Here is a 13,104-nt window from a genome sequence, read left to right on the forward strand (position 1 = left end):
TGTTCCCAAGGGGACATTTGGCAATGTCTGTAGACATTTTTGGATGTCACAGCTTGAGGAGGAGGTTGTGTGCTACTAGCATCTAGTGGGTAGAGGTCAAAGATGCTTCTAAAAATCCTATAGTAGAAAGGACAGTCCTTCATGACAAAGAATGTTCTGGTCCAACACAGCTGTCAGATAATGGGATAGAATGAGTTTTTGTCAAAGCAGGGAGCACAAATGAACCCTCCACCCCAGCCCCCCCACACACACACAGGTCATTGGAAAACATAAATACACAGTGGTGTAAGCCTGAACTGGCAGGAAAGAACCTTTCCTTTCTTCTACAGGGACACCCATCTTTGCTTAAATGCACTGAATCCCCTTTTCCAAGGCACTGGGTGGGATAAGTACATGGTAGAGAGGGTGAGCAGACCATGATGGCATGGGTAGTTTCAATATTAGGACTTAGACCACAACTCTTATCCTTGGAAACAATTACCTCTGGGATGTTGTTATTGTCCACAGGTCCATTGAGATCAGAGCGCTGCTGCTTCCTTGGCTGCTCCAAGCCATTGCAAACCTAGAAACCCAGAAGTTAAAGATGAAGATGGCGCTTTTATATGTTAGAGAAGTGAACCAAGATACAATCTTATACAATTCTGTGAAATGTGTGTGTATATACATGTGTGTGCACACATACAGTTTAAACCTTTCTACAATTAACATATATTCCATTGTATTTATAAAATGTTTTGAATCATATTTTCTCTTTTTTTTACCGTCACCACACAGGATTATTACAATATTATTGACTACACATCTATGCTGTACTTTTCATCTCTGTGACTTATTATAAAACTGGATGTTTGTGCCCCTTAATCGCCTTCCCCTATTGTGCCCATTCCCCAACTCATTACCCTCTGGAAACCACCAGTTCGTTCTCTGTACTTATGACTCTGTTTCTGTTTTTTGTTGGTTTGTCCAGTCTTTCAGATTCCACATATAAGTGAAACTATATGGTATTTGTCTTTCTCTACCTGGTTTATTTCACTTAGCATAATACCCTCCAGGTCCATCCATGTTGTTATAAATGGCAAGATCTCATTCATTTTAATGGCTGAGCAATATTCCATTGTATTTATATACACATCTTCTTTATCCATTTATCTATTGATGGGCACTTGGGCTGCTTCCATATTTTGACTATTGTAAATAATGCTACAATAAACATGGGGGTGTATATATCGTTTTGAATTAGTGTTTTTCTTTTCTTTGAATAAATTCCACCAGCAGTGGAATTACTGAATGGTAGGGTAGTTCTATTTTTAATTTTTTGAGGAACCTCCATACTGTCTTCCACAGTGGTTGCTCCAACTTACATTTCCACCAGCCGTACAAAATAATTTCCTTTTCTTCACATCCTCACTAATACTTGCTATTTTTTCTTTTTTTTATTTTAGCTATTCTGACATATATGAGGTGATACCCCATTATAGTTTTGATTTGCATTTCCCTGACACTGAGTGATGCTGAACGTCTTTTCATGGGTGTGTTGGTCGTCTGTATGTATTCTTTGAAAAAGTATTCACGTCTCTGCTCATTTTTTAATGGGTTTTCGTATTGGGATTGAGTTGCATAAATATTAACTCCTAATTGGATATATCATTTGTAAACATCTTCTGCTCTTCAGTGGTTGTCTCTTGTTTTGTTGATGGTTTCTTTGCTATGCAAAAGCTTTTTATTTTAATGAAGTCCCAAGTTTATTTTTGCTTTTGTTTCCCTTGCCTCCGAAGACATATCTAGAAAAATGTTGCTATGGACAATGCCAGAGAAAGTAGTGCCTTGGTTATCTCTTCGAGGATTTTCATGGTTTCAGATCTCACATTTAAGTCTTAAATTCATTTGGAGTTTGTTTATGGTATAAGAAAATTTCCAGTTTCACTCATCTGCATGTAGCCAGCTGTCCAGTTTTCCCAGCACCATTACTGGGAGACCATCTTTCTCCCACTGTGTATTCTTGTCTCCTATGTTGAGGTTATTTGACCATATATGTGTGGGTTTATTTCTTGACTTTCTATTCTGCTTCATTGATCTCCTGTGTCTATTTCTGTGTCAGTAGCATACTGTTTTGATTACTAGCACCTTGTAGTATATCTTGAAACCTGGGATTGTGATACTTTTAAGCTTCATTCTTCTTTCTCAACATCGATTTGGCTATTTGGGGCCTTTTGTTTATGTACAAATTTTATTTTGTGTTTATGTACAAATTTTAGGATTATCTGTTCTAGTTTTATGAAAAATGCTATTGGTATTTTGAGTAGGATTGCACTGAATCTGTAGATTGCTTTGTGTAGGATGGGCATTTTAACAATGTTAATTTCCATTCTATGAGCATGATATGCCTTTCTATTTGTTTTTGTCTTCCTCATATTTTGAATCAGGTTTTCGAATTTTATTATTTATTAAAATTGTGGTAATATACACATAACATTAAACTTGCCATCTTAACCACTTTAAGTATATGGTTCGGTGGCATTAAGGACATTAACATTGTGCAAGTATCACCACCATCCATTTTCAGAATTCTTTTCATCTTCCATATCTGAAACTATGTATGCATTAAACACAAATTCTCACATTACCCTCTCTCCCTCCAGTCCCTGGTGGTCTCTATCAATTTAACTACTCTAGGTGGAATCTTACAGGATTTCTCTTTCAGTGACTTGTTTATTTCACTCAGCATCATGTTTTCATGGGGTTCCCTCATGTTGTAACATTTGTCATAATTTCCTGCCTTTTTAAGGCTGAATAATATTCCGTCATTTATATATACCACATTTTATTTATCCATTCATCTGTCGATGGACACTGGGTTGCTTCCTCTTTTTGGCTATTGTGAATAATGCTGCTCTGAACATGGGTGCGAGAACTCTTAGAGTTCTTGTTTAAATTCTCTGGGTATACACCTTTAAGTGAAATTGCAGGATTACACTGTGATTTTATTTTTAATTTTTTTAGGAGCCCACATATTGTTTTCCATAGCAACTATACCATTTTACATTCCCAACAATAGTGTCCAAGAGTTAAAATCATACTTCTCAAAAACCCAAATTCTTAATTTAATGCAAATTCTAAACTCTAAAATCTAAATTCTTTAATTACTGCAAAGTAATCAGTCTACTACTAGAAAAAACAAAATGCCCCAAGCCTATGTCAAAAGTCTTCTCTTAAAGAGAGCATCCAATCAGAATTTCAATTAACAAAATTTAAAGTTTAGGTATCTCTATTTAGTGCCTTGTACCATCCAGAAGATAAGTGACCAGATCCATCGTACCAAAATCACTGTCCAAACCACAAAGGAAGGTTTTAGTAAGCCATCACGTGAAGTTCCAGAACTTTCTGGAAATAAATTGTCAAGCATTAACAATATAATGATGATGATGATGATACAATGACATTAATAAGTCATACTTATAAATAAGTAAATTTATATTTACATTATAAATATAAATATATACTGTACTCACGCTTATTTAGAAAATAACTATGTTATACTATTCCTACGCTTGCTTTACAATTGACAGGACTGAGGTTCTCACTCACTCACTGAGTGAGTGTTGGCACTAAGGGCTAGGTGCCCACAGGTCTAGATGGCATAGCACAATGTCACTGTTGGTCTTCTTCCCTGTCTAGACTGTCACTGTTGTGTTCCTTAATGTCATTCAATCTGTCTGGGAGGGCTAAAGAAAAATGAAGAAGTAAAAAAGAAAAAGAAAAATGAAGAGACATGGGCTCACCCTCCTGGCACTGATGGCACCAAGCAGTTCAAGGGTTCCTAATTGAGGGCCCACCGCTAAGTTTCAGCAGCAGTGGGGCAGGGACAGTAGGGAGGACAAGAATGTCTCAGTTGGGAGGTGGGAAAAGTGGGGCTGGACTTCAAGCATAGGGAAGATTTTGCACAGAGGAAGAAAGTAGGGCATCACCATATTCCGAAAGAAAATCAGAACTCAAGCTACAGGAAGAAACGAGGCTTTCCAAGAATGAAGGGGAAGCAGAGGTTCAGCTGGGGCCCAGAAGATATTAAATATCTGGTTGGTCCTTGCTTCCTTTGCTGGAAGCCCAAAGAACCATCCTTACCCCAAGCCCCATGAGCTCTCAGATAATGCACATGGGCCCTGGCTTCACCCGGCTGCCCTAGTACGTCCTAAGGTAGGGCTCTGGGGCTTGGGCAAGTCTGAGATCACTGGCATGCTCCTCTGCCCTTCCTAGCCCTTCTTCTGGGAGCTGAACCCATCCTTCCCTAGATGAGAGAGCTGTGATCCACCCAGGGTCTCCACCTCAGTAGACCCCATGCTGACCAAGCCAAGCTGACAGCACCCCTTCCTATAGGGCCAAGCCTGATTTGGGGACTACTCTTTCCAGGTTCCTACTGGAGCCAGGTTTGTATCCCAAAGTCAGAGTTAAGTCTTCCCTCTGCCTCACTGGTTCTGCACCTCCCTTTGTTGCCAAGGTATGCCAGGCAAAATCTCCCAAAGGGTACAGTGGGAGCTCTCACCTGAAATGCTATTCCCATCCACCTCAAGTAAAACTCAAATTTGCAACATCCTCCAAGAAAACTTTGTTGTCTTGTACCCCTAGCTATTTCAAGGTCCACTTATAGCACATCTGTGTTTTCCCTTTTGTTTGAAAGATCTCTAACCTGGTGACTTTCCCTAGGCTGCGTTCACAGATTTCATTTCCTAAAGGAAAGCATTGCCTTACTAGAAGCTAAACGGACATTCCAAAACCCCTAAGGAAATGAAACAAACAACTGACAAGCGAAAACAGGCCAAGCACACCTAGTGTACACTGAATATGCCCCCATCAATTTCATATATTGAAACTTAACCTCCAAGGAGATGGGGCCTTTGGGATATAACTGGGATTAGATGAGCTTGTAAGGATGCAGCCCTCATGAATAGGATTACTGTCCTTACAAAAGAGACCCCAGAGAGCTCCCTCACCCCTTCCACCATGTGAGGACACAGTGAGAAGACTCTGGCTATGAACCAGGCAGTGGCCCCCACCAGACACCAGATCTGTTGGCGACTTGATCTGGACTGCTTGCCTCCACAACTGTGAGAAATAAATGTCTGTTGTTTATAAGCCACCCAGTCTATGGTATTTTTGTAATAGCAGCCCAAATGGACTAAGATAACACTGCTTCTACAAACATTACAGCTTGGGATGGGATCTAAATTTTCTGCCATGGATATAGGGCAACAGACTGTCGTCAGGGTGCCAGATCCATTATGGAAAAAGGCAATGTCAGGACTGCTGCTTGTCTTACACTGGGTGGCTTTGGCAAATGGAAGAGGTGACCCTCTGCGGGCGCAGCCCCCATGGGATTAGGGCTTGGTCGGGGGGCATAGGCTGGATGCTGCACCCCCCCCCATCTGTCCTTAGAACACCAGGCACAGGGCTATAGCATGTGGTGACCATGCGCAATACAGGGTCTCAGATTCACTTATGATGGCAATTCCCTGCCCCCCAAAGCCCAAACCTTTCCTCTGTGTCAGCATTTTCTCCACTCATCACCATGACAACCACATCTCCTAATAAACTGCCAGGGTTGTTTTCAGAGAGGTGGCCTGGGGGAGCCCATCTGGCGCTCTAATTTTCATCTTGAGGGCAAGGCGGGGGTTGCGCTTGGCAGCATGGGGTGCAGCATCTGAAATTAACATCGTAGAGGCCCACGTGGATTTGGGCCTCCCTGCATCTGAGATGAAGATGCTATTTAATCCTTTTGTGCACTCCCCAAAGTATAGCAGCTAGCCAGCCCTCAAAAAGAGATGCCAGCCATAGACACCTCAGTTCTTCATGGCCAACAGGGAAGCGGGGGCCATGTCCCTCACCAGGTGAGAGCAGTGGGGTGTTCTTGTTGCCATGGGCTAGAAGCCTTGCCAACCATTCACTGAGAGAAGGATGGTAAGTGAAACATGTGAAGTAAAATCTGGCGATATGGTATGTGGTGGGACCCCCTCCCCAGAGCTCTGAGAGCACAGAACATGAATGAGTGGCACAGACAAGTTCATGACATGCCAGGACCAGAGACAGCTGCTCAGGGCAGGGATGATTTGCCTGCAATAAAAATATATTAATTCGAATAAATTGTTCTAATAAGTATCTTGGCTCCAGTTGGTGCAACTAAAACTAGGACTTTTTTCAAGTGCCAATTCTGATTTTGTCTGCTTGATTAAACAGAAAATACAGCAATGTCACCCACATGGCTTGACATGAAACAACAGCAAACAAGTATACCCACACTCATGCCATCTGTAATAAAAACCAAACATTCCCAAGTAGTCTCCTGAATGACAAGCATATTAGTGACACATGAAGGGACAGAGTGTCAGCTCAAAGCCAGGCAAGCCACAGCCTTCCCACAAAACTGTGCTGTCTCCCCTCCCACATGACTCCTGGTTAGAGAAAACAAGCTTATGAATGACTCAGGAGGTGGCAGCCTTCTCTGGAAATCACTTCATGCTCCCTGTTTCCAAAGGCATTGGCCGCCCAGCAAAGATGCCTTCCTCTGTCCCATTCAGCAGGGGTCAGCCAGGACCTGCTGCATGTCGGGTGCTCAGAGGTGGCTGATCTGAGAGCATCAGCCACCATGGTCCACATGAAGGTCTGACTTTGCACCTGAACAGATTTCACGAGCCCTTCTCCTGACAGGCAGGTGGCTCAGAAAAATGACAATATTGTTCTTTTCCTTCCATTCCTCTTATGATTCTGATCACTCCCATGACATTTGTCTAGAGAAGAATGAGTGCCTGGATGGAGTATTTATTCTTATAACAGTCAGCCCCATGGGGGTGATCGTATCTTTTTGAAGCCAATCTGCAGCTTAAAAGAATTATGCCAAGGTCCATTAGGAAAACCAGCCAGTGGGTCTATCTTTTAACATCTCCAAGTGGACCTGGGAACAGGAGGAGGAATGAGAGTCTCTCCCCAATTGCCCTCCACCCACCCCCATCTAGATATTTTATGGAATATACCTATACTAAAAAAATATATGCATCATCTGTCCAAAGTTCAAGCTTAACTGAGTGTCTGATTATTTACTAGATCTGCCAGCCCTACCTGGGGCCTGGCAGGCTGCCACCTCCACCAACCCCCACCTGGCACACTCAGGGCCTGGTCTTGTTCTCTATACCTGGTCTGCTAAAACTTCTACTGACCACCAGGACCACCTCGCATGTCCTTGACTCTGTCCTTCACTGGTGCCTGGGGTGCTTAGCCCAGCATTTCAAAGTAGAAGCAAATTACTCCTTCATGAAGCACTGTCCAAAGGCTGTGTCCATACAGCCAGTCCCAAGCAAGCACCAGCTAGGTATCCTGCATGGTGCCGAGTGCCTCACATTGAGGATCGGAAGACAAATGCAATGAAGATCTTGACCTGGGGTAGCTCCCCATCCAGCATGGCACAGCTCAGTAGTCCTGCTAGCTACAGACCCTCTGTGGGGCAAGCCAGACATTGAACAAATGCACAAATGAACAACAGAAGTTCCTGTGTGATCTGGCGTGAAAGGCTGAAGGGGGAGTCCAAAGGCTGAACCATCAAAGCCTTGGGGGCTATTAAATCTTTTTCATTTGAGTGCATCCAGGACCCTGGTGCATTGTTGGTGGAAATGTAAAATGTTGAGCTGTTGTAGAAAACAGTATGAATCCTCAGAAAGGTGCACACTGAATGCCTATATGATCCAGGAATTCCACTCCCAAAAGAGCAGAAAACAGCGATCTACACAAAATCTCCTACCCAAATATTCATGGCAGCATTACTCACAACAGTCAGAAGGCAGAAACAACGTGAATGTCTGTCCACAAATGAATGGATAAACAAATATGGTATATCCCTTCAATGGAATATCATTGAATCATAGAAAGGAACGAGTTCCTGACATATGCTATATAACATGAGGGAACCCTGAAAACAACATGCTCAGTGAAAGAAGCCAGACACACAAGGTCACATACTGTATGATTCCACTTAGATGGAAATGTCTAGAAACAGGCAAATCTATATATGGAAAAAGTAGATTTATCATTGGCAGAGGCTGTGGTGGGGAGGAAATGCATAGTGACTGTTTAATAAGTATGGGCTCTCCTTTTAGGGTGATGAGAATGTCCTGGCCAAATAGTGGTGATTGCACAACACTGCACTAAATGCCACCAAACCATACCCTTTAAAATGATCAAAATAGTAAATTTTAAGTGTGTATCAGTACAATTTAAAAATAATGTGGATGGGGCTCCTGGGTGGCTCAGTGGGTTAAGTGTCTGACTCTTGACTCTGGCTTGGGTCGATGATCTCAGAGTACTGGGATCAAGCTCTGTGTTGGGCTTTGCACTCAGCAGGGAGTCTGCTTAGGGATTTCTCTCTCTCTTTCTTTGCCCTTCCCCTGGCTCTCTCTCTCTCTCTCTCTCTCTCTCTCTCTCTCTCTCTCTCTCTCAATCTTTAAAAATTATTTTTAAATATTGTGGAAAGGAAAACTAACCAGAGCCCTTTAAGGATCAAAGATGTACCACCCCTGCCTGTGTTATTCACTTTAGTTTAGCTGAAGGTCACCCAGCAGCTTGTGCAGGACTGACTCTCTCCTTGGATACAAAGGCCAAAAGAAGGAGGTGAGCTGTCCAGATGTCACAGAGACTCATCTCTCCTGGTCACCTGCCTCACATACCGGGTCACATTTGGACTCATTTGTGGAAAGGAAGGCGCAAAGTGTGCTATGGGACTTGGGAGTCTTCCATTTGGTTTCATTCAATTCTCAAAGGAGAAAACCTACACCACCCCTTTCTAAAACTGTGGCTGGGGGGGGGGGCATCGGGGCTGCTTCTCCCATAGGTTCTACAAGCTGGCTGGAAACACTGGTGTATCTTCCCATCCTGCTAATTTAAAGGTGGGAAGCCCTGTGTGAGCAGTTTAATGACAGCAGCCCTCCAGGACAGAAGAATAGAACTATTCTTCTCTTGGCCCTTCTGGTAGGTGCTTGCATTCTCCCAAGAAACTGAAGCTTCTTCCCATACCCAGTCAAGAGCCCCATGCTCCCATTCTGCAAAAGCTAGCTTGACATCTGAGGAAGGAAACAAAGGTGCATAAGTCAAAAGGAAATCAAATGAGCAATACTAAGTAAATGTTGGAATTCTATATTGGACTTCTACTCATCTAAACAGACCACTGTTCCCAATATGGAACTGCCATGACCACGTTCCTCTCACTCCAGGACTTCTATGTTTCAGTCATTATTATTAGTCCCAAGTAATAAACGACTAGGCCTGCAAACATTAAAACAGACTTAAACAAAGTCTTATGATTCATAATTTGAAAAATAAGTTTAACCAGCTAATTTGGAAAGAGGATTCCAATGACCCAGTTAGCTTCTACTAAATCTACCTGCTCAACTTCTGTGATTATACAACATAGAATATTTGGTTTTCCTAACACTGAGGATAAGGAGGGAGAAGAGAACTAGCTGTTATTATTTTTAAGATTTTTGTTTATTTATTTGAGAGAGAGAGAGAAGGAGAGATTGTGCAAAAGTAGGGAGAAGGGCAGAGGACAAGCAGACTCCTCACTGAACAAGGAGCCTGACACGGGGCTTGATCTCAAGACCCCAAGATTGTGACCTGAGCTGAAATCAAGAGTCAGATGTTCATCCACTGAGCCACCCAGATGCCCCACAACTAGCTGTTATTTTAATGATTTATTTGAAGGATATCAACAAAGTAGGACTTCAATTATCTTACTTAAAAATGATCAGACCCACTGCCTTGTGGCCACACATATCATTGTCCACAGGCCCAAATGAATGAGGTCAGTTCATCTTGACTGTGACTACACCAAACTGGTTTTGATTGGCCCAAAATGTGTGAGTGTGTGTGCGCGCGCGCATGTTTGTCTGATACTGGTTACATGGTTTCAGATTGGCTCAACTTAGTTTTAGATGATTCAAATTGGCTCAAGCTAATAAATGAGCCAAGAGCCTTTCTTCCCTTCCCTTTTCTTTCTTTTCTTTTCTTTTCTTTCTTTCTTTCTTTCTTTCTTTCTTTCTTTCTTTCTTTCTCTTTCCTTTCTTTTTTCTTTCCTTTTCTTTCCTTCTTTATTTTTTATTGTGGTAAATATACATAAAATAAAATTTATCATTTCAATCATTTTTAAGTGGACAGTTAAAGTGGCATGAAATGCACTGACACTGTTGTGCAACCATTATCACCACCCATCCACAGAACTTTTCATCTTCTCTAACAGAAACTCTGCACCCATTAAACATGAACTTCCCATCCCCCCTCTCCAGCCTCTGGCAGCCATCATCCCACTCTGTGTCTCTATGAATTTGATTACTCTGGGAACCTCACATACGTGGAATCATACAGGATTTGTCTTTTTAGTGACTGGCTCATTTCACTAAGTGTAGTATCCTCAAGGTCCATCCATGTTGCAGCAGGTGCAGGATTCCCTTCCCTTTTCTGGCTGAATAATATTCCACTGCATATAAAAGTCTTTTTTTTTTTTACTTTATAAAAAGATTCCATTTATTTATTTGAGAGATAGAGAGAGTGGGAGGGTTAGAGGGAGGGGGCAGAGGCAGAGGGGGATGGAGACTTCCCCACTGAGCAGGAAGCCTGATGTGGGGCTCAATCCTAAGACCCTGGGATCATGACCTGAGCTGAAGGCAGATGCTTAAGCAACTGAGCCAACCAGGTGCCCTAAGTCTTTTCTTTTGTACTTTATCACAACTGTGGTTCTTTGGGTTGTTAATTCATTATGTTTCATTCTTCTTGGCATTTAAAAGAGAGTTGGAGGGCAGCCTGGATGGCTCAGCGGTTTGGCGCCACCTTCTGCTCAGGGCCTGATCCTGGGGACCCGGGATCGAGCCCTACGTTGGGCTCCCTACATGGAGCCTACTTGTCCCTCTGCCTGTGTCTCTGCCTCTCTCTCTCTCATGAATAAATAAATATTTTTTTCTTTAAAGAAAAACAAGAATAATGAATCCAGTCAATTGAAACCCACTGAATACACATAAAAAAAAGAGAGTTGGAGATTAAATATTAATGAGATATTAGGCAAGAAAAACTTTGGGCAGCAATTTCATGCCACAACATCTCCCATAATTGCAAATTTGATGCAGCAAAAAGAGCCCTGATCTGCCATTGGTTTTGTTTTCTGGAGCAGGTTTTGAGGACTGATGAGTCCTGGGCTGATTAGGCTGGATCACTCCTCTTCTCTTAAAGATTAACATTCTTATTTCTCAAAGTAACTAATATGCTACCTTTATATACTTGGGTTCCAAGAAGGGATGGAAGGAAGGAGGAAAGGAAGGGAGAAAGGGAGGGAGGGAGGGGGAGGGGACAGATTATGAGAAGGAGGAGCTTCTATTTTCAATAGACCAGGAAAAAGAGGAAGCAGGAGCACCTGGGTGGTTCAGTCAGTTGAGCATCCAACTCTTGATTTTGGCTCAGGTCATGATCTCAGGGTTGTGAGTTAAGCCCCACATCAGGCTCCATGCTCTGTGCAGAGTATGCTTAGGATTCTCTCTCTTCCTCTGCCTCTCTGTACCCACCAGCTTTCTTTCTCCAAGGTAAATAAATTGAGAGAGAAGAGAAGAGAAGAGAGAGAAGAGAAGAGAAGAGAAGAGAAGAGAAGAGAAGAGAAGAGAAGAGAAGAGAAGAGAAAAGAAAAAGGAAGTAGCAGCAGGAGTGGTCCCAAGATCCTAGAAGCACCCAGGCACCTGGCCTGAGTATGGCATGGTCCAGGTCTAAGCTTGTCTGATGAAGACAATGGGGCAGGTGAGTCTGTGTCAGTGTGCATAATGGTCAAAGTCAGCAGACCCAGGGGTGCTGGGAAGGAAAGTTAGGAACAGCTGTCTCCTCTCTGGCACCAAGGGCTGATCTGAAGGGAAGCTAGAGCCTCAAAGGCTGGGTGGGGAGTGTTAGGGTAGGGGTCAGGCTGCATCAGAAATCAGAGTGGGCAAACAGGTCTCAGAGGCAGAATGAGAGGCCACTTGCAAGTGTCCAGGCCAATGAAGAGGAGGGCTGACCAGAGAGGATGAATGAGCAACCTCCCCACACAGCAACACCCCTCCAACCTTTATAACATGCCCAAGCTTCTCTCCTGAGCAACAACCCCTCATCCAGAGTCAAGTTCAGGTTCACTGACCTGTATGGCCTGTGTGCTCTCACAGCAGGGTAAGGTGGCCAACTCTGGGGACAGATCCTGCAGTGCATCAGCACCCAAGACACTACATGGCCATCTCAGTCAATGTATCTTAAAAGGAGATGGGAACCAGACATATGCAGGCCTGGACCACATGCTCCCTGTTGAAACCAGAGGAGCCAAACAATGAGATTCTGTAAGCACAGTTCCAAATATCCTTCAGCTCTAACAGTTTGGGCCTTGGCTTGGAGAGAGGCCGGCTTCTCTGCTATGAAGGCTGATGGTGGAATGAGCAAACAGACCTGGACCTGACAGGGTCTAGGGAGTCCATCCACATCCCTGGAGGCGCCATGCTGTCCCACATCTTTCTCGAAGTTTCTAAGATGTGCTCAGTCTTCCTGAATTGCCTGTGGTGTTAGCCATATAGGGTTGGGAGGTATTCTCTATTTGCCTCCTGTTATCACAGTCCCATGACACTTTAAGTAATGGATTAGCCTTGGCTGCAATCAAAATGCTTTGGGTTGACAACTCCATGACTGCCACCCCCACACTGTCACACCTTGGGAGAGGGCACCATGTGTGACATCACACATCTCTGAGTCTTGTGTTCAGCAAAGTGGCCTCTCTTCCTGAACAGAAGATGTTTCTAAAAATTCTTCCATGGAGCCTTGCACTTCCTAGGGACTGTCATGTGACTCAGCAGTTTTGTCAGCAGGCTGTGTAGTTGCAAGCCCCTGGAATATGTGAGGGACTGTGGGAGGTGCTGCAGGGGCTGAGGCGGGGAGCTGCCTGTGGGCCAACTCCCTGCCTCAGTCCCCTTCCCACCCACTCCTCCCACTCCCCAGACCTGCTCCAGACATACACACTGCAGGCTACTCAGGTCGATTCAAGATCCACACGTGCTGGGCATCCTCTCCCTGCTGGCACCT

At 43.6% G+C, this 13,104-nt stretch overlaps 1 protein-coding gene across 3 annotated transcripts in view; it reads right to left on the reverse strand.

The window, feature by feature from the left end:
* The window catches only part of APBA2 (amyloid beta precursor protein binding family A member 2), a 245,534-nt gene that overhangs the window by 38,734 nt on the left and 193,696 nt on the right, over nt 1-13,104 (reverse strand). For all 3 annotated transcript variants that reach the window (XM_055326656.1, XM_055326655.1, XM_055326657.1), the window contains exon 4: nt 482-562. In XM_055326656.1, coding sequence (XP_055182631.1) covers nt 482-562 — 81 coding nt within the window. The remainder of the gene's footprint in view (nt 1-481; nt 563-13,104) is intronic.

The sequence above is a fragment of the Nyctereutes procyonoides genome, unplaced genomic scaffold, assembly GCF_905146905.1.
Source record: "Nyctereutes procyonoides isolate TBG_1078 unplaced genomic scaffold, NYPRO_anot_genome, whole genome shotgun sequence".
In the NCBI taxonomy this organism is placed as follows: Eukaryota; Metazoa; Chordata; class Mammalia; order Carnivora; family Canidae; genus Nyctereutes; species Nyctereutes procyonoides.